An 18,314-nucleotide genomic window follows, 5' to 3' on the forward strand; every position below is an offset into this window, starting at 1 on the left:
CCTTCCCAAGCCAGGCCCACTGCATACACCTCCACTCGGCTGTATGGCACACACAAGGTCTGCACGGTCCTGGGAGAAGACAGCTCTTTTCCAAGGGTGTCCACTTAAGAGCCATCCCCAGCTAACGCAGCCAGGTGCCTTGACCCAGGGCAGGCGTGGTGTAACTGCTGCCCAACCTTAACCACATCCGTTTCCCTGAAGACGGGTACTTGTCACATGCAAAGCTTGGACTCGCACTGGGCCTCTGTTGGCACAGGAGAGGTGCCAGAGATTAACTCATTTCTAACGTCCTTATCCTGAACGGTGCTGGTGCTGGCTCCTCGCTCTTCATCCTGCTAGATCACGTGACGCTTTACAAAGTTTGGCTTTTGTTCATCACAGCTCTATGAAGTGTGCTGGGGGGAATTATCCTCATTTTCCAGTTGGGGCAAATGAGGCTCAAAGTTGTCACTTAGTCATAACCTGTTACAACTGGAAGAGACGTGAGCAGTAAGCTAGAGACCCAGGGAGCGTTAGTGCCCAGGCATACAGCTGGCTTGGGGCAGAGCTGGACTGGAGCCCAGGCCTCCTGAATCTGTCAGTGCTGTCTCCACCTTAGGGGCTGTCTGGGTGATATAATACCCTAAGAGGGTACAGAGGCTGTCCTCAGGGGCTTGGTGTCTGGAAAACAGAGACAGGGACTCCTTTCGATTGAAAAATGCAAGCTACGAGCAACACGCACACACAAGCTTAATGTTATGCTCACTGCTATTTACCTTAAGCCACTTAGGTTTTATGAACTCCCCAGAGCAATGGGAAATGTCTCTTGCTTCTGAGGTTGCCTGGAGAAGCCTCCACCACCTCCCTCAGGGGAGCTGCCTGTGTCTAACCACCCTCGCTGCCAGGAAGCTCCTCATCAAGTCTAACCTCTGCCCTTCCTGCTACAACTTCATCCCAGTTCCTCTTGAGAGGAAGCCCAGGGAACTGCGGAAGCTTCCCAGAGGCTCATGGGCTTCTCTGAGCTCACAGGCAGAGCCGGCGGGTAGAGATGGAAGTCAGGGGACTGCCAGCCCCTGCCTGGTGCTGCTCGGCAGGAGCCTGCTCTTCGCCTGGAGCCACGCTGGCCCATTCAGGCATTTTCCCAAGTCACCCGAAAACCACCGGTCCTGACCTCCCTGTGGGCACCTTGAGAGCCTCCCTCCACACTCAAAAACAGGTCAAAGTCAGACCCCCTCCTCCCCCCAGCAGCGCTAGAGAGCAAATTGGGCCTGAGTTGCACGAAAAACAGCCCTGCCCTCAGGAGTCCCGGGTCTGAAGGGGGAGATGAAGCCCTCCCTCCAGTCTGATGGGGGAAACAGGAAACCCACATGCAGAGGCCTGTGGTGGCAGAATGCTTGGGTGAAGGCCAAGGGGAAACAGCTGTAAAAGAGGCGGGATCACTCAGGTGGGGCTTTCCAGGGAGATGGGTGGTGGGAAGGACGGCACAGAGGACTGGCCGGCGCTTCCGGCAGGAACACACACCATCTTTATAAGCCCATTCAGGGAAGGCAGACTCCACCTTAAAAGTCTGAGAGTGCCAGGTGGGCTGTGCCTGTGTGTGTGTGTGCGCCTCTGTGTGTATGTGTGTGCGCACCCACATGCACGCACAGCCCCATTCTCTTCTGCGGTGGACTGTTTATCTTCAGACACAAACCAATGGAAAAAGCCCGGAAATCCTGCAGCAAACACCGTGCTTCCAGTCCACACCGTGTGGGGCAAGACAAAAGAGCTCTCAGGCTGAAGCTGGACCTTCCGGCGTCCTGGCCCTGGAGCCTCAGCCTTGACACTGTGCTGACAGTGCTCTTTCCCTTCGCAGGCCCCCTTGGAGGGCACGGGCCCAAAGCTGCACTATTTCCAAAACAATGATGGGCACGGGCAGAAAAGCGAAGGAGCAGAAGGAGAGGGGTGCATTTCGGAGAGCCCTCAGTGAAGATTCTGGTACAGGGAAAGGAAAGTTACAAAGGAGAAGAAAGGAAAAATGAGCAGTGACTACGGGGCAGCAGGTCGGAGGTTTGTGCTGGGAGTCGGGGTTCCGGCCTGGCCCTGCCTCTTCCTAAGCCCCATCAGGGCCTTGCCTGAGCCAGTGCTGCCCTGCTGCTCAGTGGGCCTGGGTGGTCTCAAAGGCCCCTCAATGCTACATGCCTGGCATCGCTCTGAGGCCCTGCAGCAGCCGGGCAGAGGCTGTAGTGCCCGAGCCCAGTCTGCCTGCCTCTGGATGGCTGATGTGTCTGCCTAGTACAAAAAGAGGCTCTAAGTCAGGGTGACGAGCCAGGCAGCGTCTCCATCCCACAGCCAGGCCAATGGCCACCTGGAATACTCCCCAGCCCCAGCCCATGCTGGGCACAAGCCAGGAGACCAGGGCTGCTCCTGGTGTTCCTAACAGAACTTCTCAAGCCAGAGAGGGGGTGGGGGGGAGTCTCCCCACCTCTCCCTCTGGCCCCAGCCTGGGCTAACGTGGGAGAACCTGTTTTGGGCTGCAGACACCAGCGGGGGTTTCCAGCCAGAGATTAGAGTCAGTGCTGATATGGCAGGGGAGGATGAGAGCTGGGAGTACAGAGGGACCTCAGTATCTGACCAGTCACGGTGAGGTGGTCTATCTGCTCTGCTCCCACCAAGGCAGCCTTGGCAGGCAGCGTCCCTTGGAGGTCATCTTGTCTGTCCCCTGGCCTCCACAGGAGCCCACCTCACAGCAGGGCACCAGAGACTCCCAGCAGTGATTGAAGATCCCAGAGAAGAGCCCGGCAGGTCCTGCAGTGCTCTGTCCCAGGGTCTACTTCATCTGGCCTTGGAGGAAAAGAGCTGGTTTCCCACAGAGCCTCAGATGACTTGAAAGTTGACCCTGACATCACCGTGCTAAACCTGCTCGCTCACTGCTTTACCTGCCTTGAGACTCGCCATCACAGGATGTCACAACTGAAGGACCTCAGAGATGATCTCTTGTGACCTCCTTTGTGTTCAGATGAATCCCTGGGGGTCAGGTCTCCCATCCTCTTGCCTTCCTAAGGGCACACCTCCCCCCCAGCACCTTGCTCAGAATCAGAAGAATCTGCACTGGGAGCTGGTATGGACTGGTATGTGTGACTGTCCCCACCCAGCCCTGCACCAGTGGCACTCACATTGATCAGGGCCATGATCCAGAAGGCGTAGGCCACGTGGGTCCCTGCCCCATCCTGCAGGGGTGGCCCAGGGAGCGTCTGATTGGACCAAGGCCACGCCTCAGTGCGGTGCTGGCCCAGGACTCTGGCGGCGTGGAATAGGTGGCTGCCGGAGGTGGCGTTGGCTGTGTTATTGGCAGGCAAGCAGTTGGCATCAGACAGGAAGGGGTCGGCTATAAGGGGGCTCAGCAGAGCACCGAAGCCCACAAAAAAATGGAGAACCTGTGGAGGGAGAAGTGAAGTGGGTGGGGGACGGCTCAGGCTTCACCCTCCAGCCATGCATCTCATCTGGGGAGCCCCTGCCTGGCCCCACAGTGGGGAGCAATAGAGAGTGGGAGGCAGGAGAGGAGAGGAGTGAAGCTCCTCTCAGCCACCTTCCTGGCCTGGGATAACTTGGTGACGGGGGCCAATCCCCTCCCTCACTCTCCCTTCTTTCTCAAATCTTGACCCCTGACTGGGGGCTGTCCCCATGTTAGTATCCACCAGGTCACACCGCAAAGGGAAGGGGGCTTAATAAAGGGAAGGGCTGGACTGGTAACTGGGAGGAGAAGGAAGGAAGAAGAAATAAGAAGACAGGAGAAAACGGCGAGCCCTCCCACCATGCCACTTCCCAGTTTACAAAGAGCCTTCTCTCATGAGCACTCAGCCTCCCGTGACCATCCTGCCATGCCAGAAAGATCGTTACCCCATCTAAGAGACGAGGAGACCCCAGTCCAGAGATGCTGAGTGACTGCCCAGTGGGCCCAGCTGGGAATGGTCACACTGAACTGAGAGCCTGGTGCTCTTTCTCAGTCACCACCCTGGCCCAAGGGAACAGATACTTGGCCCTGGGGAGAGGGCCAAGGTGGAGGGGGCTGGGAGAGATGGACAGGGCCTAGGGAGCTCTCCTGTGCCCTCGCCACCACCCAGCCCCACTCCTGCTTGTGCGCTCACCTGGAGGAAGATGGCCGAGTCCTTCTGGTAGATCCTCACCAGCTGCATGTTGGCCACGGTGTCGATGCAGCCCATGGCCAGGCCTGCCAGTGCCATGACAGAGGCCAGCACCTTCACGTCACGGCAGAAGGGGATGACGGCAAACACCAGGGAGATGGCCAGAGAGGAGGTGAAGAGGGCCCATAACGACTGGGCCAGTCTGCAGGAGCAGACAGGTGAGGTCAGCGGAGGTGGGCAGAGCCCTGGGAATGGAGAGCCCCCTCCTTGTCCTCCACCAGCTGGGTGGCCCCAAGGAAGCTGAGACATCTCCCCCAGCCTCTGGCAGAACGGGGTGGCGCTGTCACTTATTAGCTATGGGTGGTGGGCGAGATGTTTGATGTGTCTCGTTTTCCTCGGATAACCACCCCGACCTCACAGGGCGGTTGTGAGAACTGAAGACACTATGTAACGTCACACAATGGGCACCTCACAAGGCCTAGCTGCTGCTTACTCATAGGCAATTTCATATTGTCGACTTAAACTTTAAATTGTTTACCTACAAACAATGAGATGCAAAGATGTTTCTGTCCCTCTCAGGGATGGCATGAGGGGAAGCTGCTTTGAGCACCGCAAGGCCATATGCCTGAAACTGGGGGTGGGACCCGGGATGGAACCTGAACCCCAAATCCCCTGAGCTGGGCTGCAGGGTGCCCTTCCCACACAGGAATAGGAAACTGGCCAGGCCCTCTGCAGGCGCCAGGCCTGAGCTGCCTGAACCAAAGCCCACAGCCCAGGTATTCGGGTAATTTGGTGACCTCTCCATGGGCAGAGGTCTCAGGCCCTGTGCCTGGCAAGTGTCCAGAAGGGAGGCCCTGTGTCTGTCCCCACTGAGAGGTGTCGAGTGGGGACCTTCCCCCCAAGGAGCCCACAGCAGGCAGGCTGAAGGCCTCTTCCCCCAGGAGTGAATGAATGCACGGAGTGGCTAAGGCTCTGTCCAATAACCAGATGCACAGAGAAAGGAAGGAAGCCTGGTATTTTCTGGGACCAGTCTGAAAGGCTAATGTGGGGGGAAGGAGACCGGGCAGCAAGAAGATTCTGGAAGGGAGAGGCTGTGGAATAATGTTCTCAGATTAGGAAAAGTCGGAGCACCCCCAGTCACCGTCCGTCTGGCCGCTGGACCTGGGCGTGGAGGTCCTATGAGGCAAGAAGAGCTGTCTGTTCCCAACACACTGAGAAGAGGGAGCCCCCCGGAGACCCCCAGGCTGCTTTTTCCAGGACATTCTTGCCTCTGACCCCCTTGGCTCTCAGCTTTTCATCTTGTCCCATCTTTGATTAAATCCCTTATCAGAAGGGCTCTGCTGATAACGGCGGTTCGTTACTTTCTCTTTTCTTGTTCCCAACCTGATCTGCTGGGGAGATCACTGATCATGACCCTTGCCTGTTCCCAGCTCAGAGCTGTGTGTGAGGGGGAGGGGGGACTCACTTCACCTCAGCATTAGGAGGGAAACAGGGAGGGTCATGTTGTGGGGAGGCCTGTTCAGGTCCCTTCTGACCCCCGTTGCCCTCAGCATCCCTGCTCTGCGGGGACGCCAGCACTGACAGCCTGGGCCACTCACTTGGCTTCCTGCGCTTCTGCCCCCTGCAACCTGGTAGCCACGTCTCCCTTTCCTCCGTCGTCCCAGCGCAGAGGAGGGGCCCACACCTCCACAGGCTGATAAACATGGCAGGCTCCCACAACAGCTCTCTCTTTCCCCTTCCTTTCCCTCCACAAAACAGACTAGACAGCCTCCTGGGTGGCCTGACTTCAGGGATAGCAAGAGGGCCCCTATCTCCCCTTCAATGTTTCCCCCAGTGGCCTGGTACACGGGGCGTGACAGTTCCACGACCTCACTCACCACTGCGCCATGCAGCACGGACGCCCCAAGTCAAGTGCAAATACTCTCATGAAGAATTAACATATCATCACTATTGCCCTGAAAAACTTGAAAGTGGTTAATGATCAGTTCTGCAGCGAAGTCCGGAGGGAGCGGGACCTGGGGTCAGTAAACTGAGAGGTAAGGAGCTGTGGTAAAAGAAAATGATAACTAACATTACAGTGAACATGACGACATGTAGCATGTGTTTACAGCATCCGAGACATCTGGAGGACAGGACAATGCCGTGAGGCAGCCTTTGCGATTGTGCCTATTTGACCCACGAGTAAACTGAGGCTGAGGAAGGCTAAGAAAGTAGCTGACAGAGCCTGGACTCAAACCCAGGTCTTCTGACTTGAGATTCCCTATGCCATGCTGCTTCTCCGTGGAGGAGTGTGTGTGCAAGTGCGAGTGTGTAAAAAGGCTGGTGCTGCGCCACAGACCGAGCCAGGCTGGAGAAGGGGGTGGCCAGCAGGGAGCATGAGGCCAGGTTCTGCAGAGCCTTGGTCTTAGGAAGCAATGGTGAACAGCTGTAGTCGCTAGAACATGAGCCCCCAGTGGCCCCTCTGCTGCTGTTATGGGAGCTCCAACTGATTCATATTGTGCCTGCTGGCTCCATCGCAAGCTTCCCGAGGCATCTGCTGCAGCCTGGTCATTGCGGGACCCCATGCTCGGACGGTGCTTGGCCCTGAGAAGGTGCTCCATGCAGGGTTGCTCGATGCTGCTGGCGAAACAGGAACAGTGTTTGAGGCAGGCTTGTCTCATCACCCCACACAGGACAGCTGGGGGAAAAGGGCTGCAGACTGTTTGGAGCCTGATGTGGGAGTCAGATGGGGGTGACAGAGAGAGAGTCAGAGACAGAGAGGCAGAGGCAAAGAGATGAAGAACAAAGTCGAGCAGGTTGCCAGGAAGGTGCTGAGTGGAACGGCAGGAGGCTCAGGAGCTGGGGAGAGGGTTCAGGAAGGGCTGGTGGCCAGTGGGATGCCCTGTCCAGGCCTCTCCTCTCTCCCATTTGTATCCTCTCCCCTTGTCATTCTTAAGATGCCCACAGGGGGCTTTTTGTTCCCATGCCCAGTGGCAGGCAGGAGGGAGGGATAAGGAGACAGGACAGGCGGAAAGGAGAGGCTGGACGGCGAGTGGCCTGGGAGGTTCCCTCCCTGCATCTTCTGCCAGCCCCTGGGCTGTGATGTGAACTTGCCGCCCTGCCAGCTGGGGCTGGGGAGGGCTGAGCCCATATTGGGTCTAGGGTTCCTGTGCATCAGGGGGCTGGAGACCTGTTCCCAGTAAACGCGGACGGCTGCACCACAGGAAACCTTGTGTTTGGACGCCAGACTGCCTGTCCACACCCCACCCCCAGCTTCTTCAGCAGGGCTGTGCCTGGGCATTCCAGAAATCAGCCTGAACAAATGTCTTTAGAATGGTATGTTGTTGCCAAGTAAAAAGGAATCCCATACACATCCCAGAGCCAGACTGAAATACACTAATTGGTGTGGTCACTTAATGGTTTGGTCAACATCCCCTTCCAGGAATGTGGGTAATTGAAAATTATGGAATAATAATGTCAAAACAGCTTTGGCAGCATGGATGTGGTGGGATTTGTAATCACAAGACTGGTCCTAGGCCCACCTCTGCCACTTCCCAAGTGTGGCTTGGCGCAAGCCACATACACGTCGTCCCTCTGAGCCTCAGTTTCCTCCACTGTAACATAAGGACAGTAAGCTCTGCCTCAAGAGGCTGCCACGCAGGGTCAGTGTGATGTGACAGTTGACCATTCACTGGGATCTCCCCCTGGCCACCTGGGGCCGCCTCCCCGATGCTCGCCCCCTCCCTGTTGGCCCCAGGCTCCCCCAAAGATCACTGCCAGGCCCAGAAAAGTGCACTCAGCAGAAAGGGTGCAGAGATCGGGGCCAGTCCCAGATCCGCCCCCAGGCCCTGCCTCTGTGCCTGCTGCAAGGCCCATGGGGTGACCCCAGGAGGCTGGTCCAGGAACTGCTAGCGTGGCAACAAGGAACTAGGAGTCCTACCCTCATTTCACAGAGCAGGAAACAGGCCCTGACCAGGGAAGAGTGGAGCAACGCCGAGCCAGGGTCCAGTCTCTTGACTCCCAATCGAGGCAGAGGCCAGTGGAGTGATCTTCCCTCCCCAGGTCCTGGATTCAGAGGTTATTTCAGGCCAATTAGAGGAAAGGCCCCATGCCTCCAAGGCGTAGAGAGACCCAGGAATAGTCTCAACAGTCTAGGGAACCCTTCCTCAGGAAGCCTGAGAAAAGTCTGAGTTACTCATTAAAGGCTCCACACAGAAGGTGCAAACGGGGACGGAGAGCAGGGAGCCAGGTCCTGCCCCAGCCTTGCGAGGCTCCGCTCCAGGCGCCTGCCCCGCCAGTTTGCCGTGTGACCTTGAGCACGCGGCCCGTGCTCTGCCTTACCCAGAGGGCACACGTGATCACCTTGACCTGGCCTTGCGGTGGGTTCTGGCCCTGCTGGTGCTGTGATAGGAGGGGCTGCTTGGCTCTCAAACAGGAGAAGGGACTGGAGCAGTAAGGTGTCAGCCAGCCTGTCCCACCCTCCACCCCCCAAGGTGGGGCCCAGCCACAGGCCCCCAGAGTGACCGACCCCAGAGTAGGCACTGACCCCAGGCGGGCACTACCAGTCTCTTCACACTCTTGCCTCAGGGGATCCCACTGTCCACCCTGGATGATCTCCTTCCTTGAAGGACCAGGGGAGAGGGCCACAGTGCAAGACTGAGGGAGAGTCAGAGGCATCCCCAGCCCCTCTCCACCCCAGAGGGGCAGGCAGCCCCCAGAGAGGAGTGGGGGCCTAGGACAAGAAACCAGGAGACAAGGGACCCCCTGGGAGCCAGGGCAGGCTGGAGACCACAGCGCAAGCCACAGCGAGAGGGAAGGGGAGACTCAGACTGAGGGAGGGACCAGGAGAGGCCCCCCTCTACCTGAGTCACCCCCACACTGACACCCCAGCTTGTTCAGGGCCTGTGTTAAGGCTGGGGGCACCCAGAGGGAGGAGCAAGAAAGCCTGTCTTTGGGGAGATCCCAACCTAAGGCAGGGCTGCCCTGTTAGACTCAGGTCCAGGCTGCATCCTGTATGTGATGACGTCCCTCGGCCCGATGGGGCGCTGGGCTCACAGGGAGTGCTCCTCACACATTGGCTGGACTTGCAGTGCTGTCTGTGCCAAAACACCTCTCCCCCAGTTCTTTGCAGGCATGGCTCTCTCCTGTCATTCAGGTGTCAGCTCAAATGTCACCTCCTCAGAGAGGCCTTCCCTGACCACCTAGCTAAAGTAGCCCTCAACTCTGTTACTCTCCATCCTTACCCCCTTTATTTCCTTCATTTCACTAAAATGGTCCTCCAGAATGGAAGCTCCATGACAGCAGGAGCCTTGTGTTGTATTCACCCCTAAAACAGGGTCTGACTCAAGAGATATTTGTTGAATGAGTGAATTAAGGGGTAGGATGAGTTTTGAGAACTTTTTTTAATTAAAAAAAATTGAGATTTAATTTACATACCATAAAATTCATCTATTCAAAGTGTACAATTCAGTGCTTTTTAGTATATTCAGAGTTGTGAACCCATCACCACAATTTAAGTTTAGAGCATTTCTATCACCCCAAAAAGAAACCCCATACCCATTAGCAGTCACTCCCCATTCCTCTCTGCACCCCACCCCCAGCCCTAGGCAACTACTAATTTACTTTCTATATCTATAGATTTTCCTACTCTAGACTTCCAAATGAACGGAATCATATAGTATGTGGTCTTTTGTGATAGGCTTCTTTCATTTGGCATAATGTCTTCAAGGTTCCTCCATGTTGTAGCATGTAACAACACTTCATTCCTTTCTATGGCTGAATAATATTCCAATGTGGGGATGTACCACATTATGTTGCCCATCCATCCACTGATGGACATTTGGGTTGTTTCCACTTTTTGGCTATGATGAATAATACTGCTATGAATGTTCATGTACAAGTTTTTGTGTGGATATGTTTTCAGTTCTTTGAGGCATATACCTAGGAGTAGAATTGCTGGGTCATATGGTAACTCTATGTTGAGATGGGTTCTTAAAGAAAGAATCATGCCTAGCGCCAGCCCTTTAGTGAGCTTTTAGCCCAGGTTTGTCACATGCTGAAAGGTGGACAAGCTGCTGGAGGGAGAGGCAGAGGCCTTCCAGATGCGAGACTGAGCAGGACCCGGCTCGGAGGAGGGAGCCGGCTTTCATACTGTGTTCCAGGGACTGCAGGGGCCAGCGTGAGAGGAAACCCTGCGTGGAAGACGATTTCACGCAAGGGGCAGGAAGGAGTCAGAGCTGAGTTTGGGGCAGGGCAGGACTTGCAGGAATTCAAGAAAAGATAAAGGCAGAGAAGGAGATAGTGAATAGGGCAAAGAGAGGAAAAACTCAACAAGCCTTCAATTAAGAGAGTGCAGGCAGGCAAGAGGCCAAGGTGAGGCGGCGAAAAGGCTGGGGAGGCTCTGAAAGCCAGTGACCTACTCGACGCCTTTGAGATAAAGGGGTCTGCCCAGGGTGGTGAGACAGGTCCCCAAGAAACCAGGAAAAAAAAACCCTGGGCTTGTGTCTAAATACCCCCTCCTCCTTCCTGTCTGACAAAGCACATACCTAGACACCCTGCCAACCAGGTGGCTTTGTGTTCTTCTCCACTCCGAAGGGTTTCCTGCTCTCAATAAGCAAGATTTTCTTCAGGAAGGTCTAGTCCAGATTCTTCTGGCTGTAACGGCACTCCTCTCCCTCTTGGCCTGCCTGTGGTGGCCTCCTGCAAGATCTCTGTCTATGCTAGAAGCCAGAGAGAGAGCGCACACGCCCGAGCGGGCAAGCTGGTCCTGTCCTGGGCTGAGGGCTCCCACCCTTCCCTGCATCCACTCTAACCGGCAGGGCCCTCCACAAGCAGTCCCTCTGATGCACGACTCCGGCATCCAGAAACCCTATGCCAGAAACCCTATTAGGCCTAGCCCTCAGTCGGGGCCAAGCAGGAGGCAGGACTTGAGCAGGAACCCTAGAGAAAGAGGCGCTGCCCCCCTCTCATCTCCCCATGCGCGTCATTCCGCCCTCGTCCCCTCTCCCCCGCAACAGCTGGCCCTCCGATCTGTTAAACCAACACCCCACTCCAGCACCCAGCCTGGAGCGCTGGCAGGTAACCACTTCAGCTGAAAAGCACTCGCGGGGTATTAGCATTTAAACTGAGACTAAAGGAATCCAGCTTGAGGCTGGTTTCAGCGTGGGCAGAGGGTCTGTTTGTTTTGGAGGGTGGGGGCTTGTGATGGGCCGCCCAGCCCTGGTTGGGTGGTGACTCTAGTCTACACACAGGCCACCCCCGTGGTATCGCTGCATTTCCACTGAAATCTGCTTTGCTCTTAACCAAAAGAAAGTTTTTTTATGACATTTTGTCTTAGGGGTGAGAGGACTAAGGTTCAGAATTTAAACCTGAACCACTGATAGGACCTACTCCCCCACCCTCCCCCACCTCCACCCCTCAGATCCCAGCAGGAAGCTCCAGAGGCCCACAGTTTCCTTCCCAGGAATGTCAGCTCAAGAATACTCAGCCCATGAGTATTCATAGGGATTCTCATGCCATGCCTGTGCCTGGTGAGTATAGGGTACAACTTGTACCCTGCAGAGCTGAAGTTGATTACTCATAAAGCAAGAGGCATTTCCAGAGTATCTGGTTCTAGCAGCAAATGCCTGTGTTCAAATCCTGAGTAGGCTTCTTAAATAGCTGTGTGCCCTGGGGCATATTTCTTAACCTCTCTGTGCCTCAGCTTTCTTACGCATAAAATGGAGATAATAGTACTACTCTACAGGGTTGTTGTAAAGATTAAATGAGTTGATACATGTGAGGTACTTAAAACAGTGCTAGCACTAAGTGCTCAATATTACTGTTACCATTATCATTCTTCTTTTCTGTGAGCTGGTTTCCCACTGAAAGACCCTTCCCACTGCCTGTCCAGAGTCCCCCGTTGAGTAAGGAATCCTGAGAGAGGCACAGAGCAAATAAGGAAGAGATGGCCCAGCTGGATGTTTATCTCTGCCTTTTTCCCCAAACCTGGCACGCCAACCTGCCATTTAGAATTGTACTCATTCCCTTCCTGTTCTTTGCACTACACATCTTCCTAAAAAGTTCCAGGTAAGGGAGATTTTGTAAGTCATAATACGTATAACACACATACACACACAGAAAACACCCTGATAGATTTCTAATTAGACCACTAGGCAGAATCAGAAAGGATCCTGAGCTTTTCTTAAGATTTTCTGAATCTCACATAAATCCAATCCTGTACAAAACCTACAGAAACACTAGCATACACAAGGAGACTTGCTTCTTAAAAGAATTTTTAAGTTTACAAGAGGATTGTGGTAATAAGGATAATCACTCTCTAACTGGTAATACTTTGTCAGTAGGGTGGCTTAAAGTGGGCTCCATCTCTGTGACACCCGTGCTTCTCTCCATCAGCTCTGGAAGTGAGGTGGACAGGAAAATCCACCCTCCTGGATTCCTCTAGGAGTGAGCCAAGGGGCAAGAGCCCTTGCCCCTATGGCCCCCAGAGGTTTCACCGGGATAGCCCAACCATGGTTTTGTTCCCAGGCGGTCTGCTTGCTTGAGTCCATACAATCCAGGAAACCATCCAGGCAGGAGCTGGGACTAGGGAAATCTCCAGCAGCCTATGGCCTGCAAGTCACCTCTGCCCTGCTTGGGGTCTGTCTGCCAGCTGCTCTAGAAGAGTGAATACTGTTGCCTTTTCAAAGGGCTCCAAGGAGGTGGCCCTGTTCAATTTGAGCGAAAGAACTGGGCTCTGCAACGGTATCCAAAAGGGTATCTCTGGGGAGCATGCCAGGCAAAGTCCAGAGACCCGCCCTGGGGCAGAGGCCAGGGAAGAGTAACATGAGGTGCGGGGACTGGAGGGGCCCCGGGCACCAGGGACGGAGGGGCGCCTTACCAAGCTTTGGGTGAGACACCCTGCGCCCCCTCCACGGCCCTAGCGGGGAGGTCCTCTGTGTCTCAGAGGCAGAAGGGCTCCGCCTCCAGCGGCCAATACAGGAACCCTGGCCCCCTCAGGCGCAAGGCCACACAGGACCACCAGCCCCGTGGCCACCGGGGAAGGGAAGGGACAGCTTGTGTCAGCTGGTCTGGAACTGATAATGAGGTGGAGCCTGCCCCAGGGCGCTCGTCAACCTCAGCAAGCTTTGGCACCTACAGCGGCCCCCGAGGCGACACTCCCACTCTCCTGGCCCCTCACTTCCAGTTCTGCCCCCGGCAGCAGGGGCTACGGACAAACCTCGGACCCTCCCACCTCGGCAGACTCCACCACTCCGCTCCCCAAGGGGTGTGGGTGGGGGGAGCCGGGGGAGATGGGTTTACCGCCTCACAGGGGTGAGCGAAGGCAAATAAATAATCCAGAAGTCACCTTCAGTCCCCGGAGAGAGTTTTCCGGGGAGAGCTGGGGTGGGGGAGGAGGCGGCCCTTCGGCTAAGGCGGCGCGGCTGGCGGGCCGGGAGGGGTGGTCGCCGCCGCCAGGAGGCGGGGGCGGCGGGCAGCCCCGCACCGCGGGGGCAGCGGCGGGGAGGAAAGGGAAGGGCAGGGTCAGCGCGGGAGTGCGAGGAGCGGCGGGGGCGGGGGTCGGGTCTGCGGGGCGCGGACGCGGGCTGGCACTCACGTCCTCTTGAAGGTGCCCCCGAGGGCGCTGCCCAGCAGGAGGCAGAGCTGCTGCGAGAAGAAGACCCAGGAGATCTGGGGCAGCGAGCTGTGCGTCTGGCAGCGCAGGTCCAGCAGCGTGGGCCCCAGGAAGGCGATGCACAGGCCGAAGCTGAAGAAGACGCTCCAGTAGGTGAGCGTGGGCTGCAGGTTGCGGCGGAGCAGCCCCGACACGCGGCCGTCGCAGCCCATGGCCCCAGCTGGCCGGCTCCCGGCTGCTGGCCCCGAGCGCGCGCCGGTGCCCAAGTGCCGCGCCGCTCGCCAGAGGGCCGGCCGGGCTGGGGAGGCCGGGGCCGGCGGGGAGGGGCGGGGAGGGGCCGCCCCGGCGAGGGGCCCCGCCCTCGGGTGCAGGGAGCGCCGGGGGCGCCTGTGCGGCCCGCGGGCACCGCGTCCGGGCCCGCGCCTTCCGCGTGCGGTGCAGGGCGCGGGCCTCCCGCTGCTTCTCGAACACACACACGCTCCCCCTCCCCCCGCTGCGGGAGGCCGCCCGGGAGCCACTCTTCACTCCCACCCCCTCTCCCACCCAGCTACTTTCCCACCAGCCTCCTTATACAGCCCCCCAGGGTCGGAGGGCTTGCGTGCCCATTTTAGAGCCGGGCAAGCCGAGAGCCCGAGACGTCCTGTATGTACGCAGAGAGACTGGAGAGCCGATCTTGCAGCGCTTGGCCTGGGCTCCGGAGAGCTACAAGCCCTCGCCAGACACCAACCTGGCCCGGGCTTTGGCGGTGGTGGAAACCTCCAGCCCTCCCCCTTAAACCTAGGGGCTTCACGGATGGACTTCGAGGGTCTGACAGTATCCCCATCTTCCCCTGGAATAGAAGGCAAAATCTCCTACATGCTTTTTTTCCTTGGGAGGGTATTCGTGGCTTTAATTAGAACCTCAGAAGGGTAAGCACATTGCCCTTTAAATGGAAAACCCTAGAAACTTCCCGTGTTCTTCACCCTAAGCTCCGCGGAAGGGCCTCAGAGCCAGTCTTCACCTGCCGCATCTCGTCTGCGCAGTGGACAGGTGCGGGAAGGAAGATGAGGTAGATGTTCTGTGCAGACTCCCTCTCTCTCCTTCTTCCTAGTTGGGGGATGGGAGGGGGGCAGGAAGGAGAGGGTGGTGACCTGGAGGAGTCTCAGAAGGAATCGGAAATAATCCTCTAGAAAAAAAGTGTTCTGGGGAAAATTACTTTTTTGCTGGAAAAACAGATGGAGTTGGGGTGGGGTGGGAAGGTGTTAGCCTCCAGACTGGGAGTCCTTGGAGGAGCCTGCAGCTGCTACAGGCTGTCCTTCTCCCCAGGTGGACATGGGGCTGGTGGGTCCTGTGTGGTCCTGCTCCTGAGGGAGCCAAGATGTGGCTCCTGCACTGGCCCCTGGAGGCAGAGCAGTAAGGCCCTACCGTGTCACCTCCGCCTGGGTGTTCTAGTAGTGGCAGGAACCGTGAGATGACCACTCGCCCACCAAGGGTACCAGGGCTGAAAGGGCTGAGGAGGTGGGTTGGTGCGTGCCCCCATGACAACTTGACATGATGTGGGGGCAGCCAACTTCTTTTGCAGGTGCTGGTCCCATCTCACAGTGGCACCCCAGCATCTGCTCCATTTCCCCCTAGACTGTGAGCCCCAGGGAGGGGAGCTGCAGGGTCCCTCTGGCTCAGTCGGTTTGTAGGTGACAGTTACTTATTCAGTAGTGATAATGGTGGGCCTGCACAGTACTTGTGATTAAGTAAAAAGTAAGTAATTAAATAAATTAAGTCAAAAGTTATCCTCTGGGGGAAAAAAATCAGAGTCCTCTCTCCCACTCTCACAGAATTCCAGAACCGCAGGAGAAGGAGTAATCTCTGCTATCCTTACTGCATCATTGCTGACAAATGCTTGCCAGTCCTGCTCTTGACTCATACCTCTTGCTGATGGGGACCTTGCTTATTTGCTGCGAGGCCGCTTCCAAGGTGGCTCAGCCCTGGTTTGCAGGAAGGGTTTTATGCTGAACTGAAGTGCTCCTCCCAGTGGCTCCCCACTGCCACCCACAGGACAAGTCTAAGAGCTCCGTGCATGTCAGTCCTTCCCGCACATGGCCTCGCCCTCGCTCTTGGCCTCTCCAGCCCAAACACCTGAAATTTTTTCACAGGTTCCTTAGACAGTGCTCCCCATCTACATCACCCTACTGGTTCAGCTCCTCTGGCCACAGTGGCAGTGACCCCATACAGTGAGGCAGCCCACAGTGTCTGGGGTGTTAGAAGCATTCTATAGTTTGCTCTGGGTGGTGGTTACACAGATATAAACATATGTAAATATTCATTGGGCTGTATGTTTATGATTTGTGCCCTTTAAGTTATACTTCAATAAAATAATAAAAAGTAAAAATAAGTACATAAACAAAAGCAAAGTGAGACACCCAACCATGAATGCAACACCCAGCCCTCTTATAGTCAAAGGCCTTCCTTCCTTCCTTCCTTCTTCGGGTACAGGGCCCTTGAGCTGAGACAGCGGGTAAAGAAACAAGTGCAGCAATGAGGTAGCTTCTGTAATGGGGTGCTTCGAGAGCCTGGAGGGGGAAGTGTCTAATTTTGCCTGGGAAGGCTTCATGAAAGAGGTGGTTACTGAACTGGATCTGGAAGGATGAATATGTGAAAAGGTTTTGCTTTTTCTCTCTTTCTTCTTCTCTTTCTCTATCACCTCTGTTTTCCAGCATCATCACATTATCCACCTCCTCCAGGTATCTTTCCCAGAAAAATTCTATCCAACCCCCAAATTCCAGCAAGCCCCTGATCCACTCCTTGCCCCTACAGTCTTCACAGTGTCAGCTCTTATATTCCACCGACTTAGCTTCCTCTTCCTGCCACCCTGCCTCCCCTGCAGCCAGGTAACTGCAAGTTCTTTATTTACCTGCATCTCTAACTCTCCGGTCCCCTACCCAGGTTCCTCACAGAAGGCCTTGCACGTAGCAGGGCCTGAATAAATAGCTGGGAAACTGAATTATTTGTACAACATCTTTACAATTATTTTTGGTTTTTCGTTGACATATTTTATCTCCAAGTGATAAGAAGTTCCCCAAGGGCAGAGGCTGTCCTATATTTCCTTTGTGTGGTATATTCAAATGTCTAGCCCTAGCTGGGCTGTCTGTGGCCATTCTTAAATTTGAAAGACAAAAACTTAGATAGTCCCTTAGCCACTCTGATTTCCTTCCTTGTAAATTAGAAGGGAATTATCCTTGTCCCTCACAATCTCTGGAAAGCAGTTTGAGACCTCCAAATATGGAAAGACTGAATAGATTGGCAGCAAGGATCTGTAGGAGTGAAGAGTTCTCAAGCTCTTGCCCTGAAATCTATTCATTTGCCTCACGGGTCACCTCCTCCAGGAAGCTTTCTCTGACTTTCCCGGGGTCCCTCCTTAGGGCCCCCAATCTAAATCGTTGATAATCCTCTGTTTACTGCTGCTCTTCCAAGGTGAGGGCCAAAGAGTTTGTTCTTCCCTGAGTGCCGGGACTGACTCCTTGGTGAGAGGTGTTTGCTCTATACTGACTTGTGCTTACACCCGGAAGTTGATAAGCAATAAGTCAACTGCACATCTTGGACCGTCGATGGGTGATCTCCATCCTGCAAATACTCAAGGAGAAAGCAGACAGGGTAATATAACATGGAGTGAAATAAGAGCTAGGTACCATCACCACGATCCTTTTACATGCATCACAGATGCCTTAGCGTATAAGCCCATCATGTATATTTTATTTTTCTTACTGTTTCTCAGTTACAGTTGAAAACCTTAAATATATATATATTTTAAATGTACAAAGAGAAAAGCTCTGATTATCGCAGCCTAGAGGGGAGTCACTGGGACTTGGGCCTGATTTCATGCTTGGCAGGATCCTCTAACCTGACCGTGGGCCTGCCTTTCGTCCCCAGGGCCCTCTGGTCGCAGCTTCCCAGACTCTCAGGAGGCCAGGCAGGGGCAGTAGAGTGAAGTGTCCAGTTCAAGGTCATTAAGCACGTTCTGCAGTTTCTCTGTCCATTCTGGGGCATGAGGCCGCCCCTCCCGCACCTCTGGATTTTGTCCTCTCAGCCCTCACATCATTGCCTTGCTGGCCAGAATGTGCGGAGTGGATTGGTAGACTCTGTCGGGGGTTGGCGTGGGGCGGCTGGCAGACAGCTTGGTGCCAAGGATTGCACGCAGATGACCCAGCCACCCCACCCCACATGAATGCAAACGGCAGAGCATGTGTATGTGTACAAAGACCTTCCTTTACCAAACATCTGGAGGAACTCAGTTCTCAGCCTGTGCGGAGGGTGAGTGGGGTGGTCACTGCAGGTAGCAAGAGGGATCGGAGGGACAGGAGCAGGTGAGAAGGCCCAGAAGCATCTTAGTTAGACGAGTGGCCACATGCATCCTGGAGGGATATTGTGTAGTACCTGACATTTAGTTGGCACTGAATATGTGCTAGTGCTTAAAAGTGCTAGTTGAAGCCAGTCTAACTTTGATGGGAGTTGGAAGGACTCTCTGAAATTACCTAGTGCAGCCTCCCACTCAGAAACGGAATTCCATTTACAGCATCCCTGCAGGTAGCCACTCAGCCTCAGCTTCAGCATGCCCAAGCTTAGAGTCAGAGGGGTCTAGTCCAAGC

General features: G+C 55.4%; 1 protein-coding gene across 3 annotated transcripts in view; it reads right to left on the bottom strand.

The window, feature by feature from the left end:
* The window catches only part of MFSD4A (major facilitator superfamily domain containing 4A), a 307,016-nt gene extending 293,019 nt beyond the window's left edge, over window positions 1–13,997 (bottom strand). For all 3 annotated transcript variants that reach the window (XR_009219882.1, XM_058540220.1, XM_058540221.1), the window contains exons 1-3: window positions 13,678–13,997; window positions 4,107–4,305; window positions 3,135–3,395 (exon numbers count right to left, since the gene is read on the bottom strand). Coding sequence is in view for 2 of the 3 variants with exons in the window: in XM_058540220.1 (XP_058396203.1) it covers window positions 3,135–3,395; window positions 4,107–4,305; window positions 13,678–13,907 (690 nt within the window). In the remaining variant the exon portion in view is untranslated. The remainder of the gene's footprint in view (window positions 1–3,134; window positions 3,396–4,106; window positions 4,306–13,677) is intronic.
* Between the last annotated feature and the right edge of the window lie 4,317 nt (window positions 13,998–18,314).

This window comes from Diceros bicornis, chromosome 4, assembly GCF_020826845.1.
Source record: "Diceros bicornis minor isolate mBicDic1 chromosome 4, mDicBic1.mat.cur, whole genome shotgun sequence".
NCBI lineage: Eukaryota > Metazoa > Chordata > Mammalia > Perissodactyla > Rhinocerotidae > Diceros > Diceros bicornis.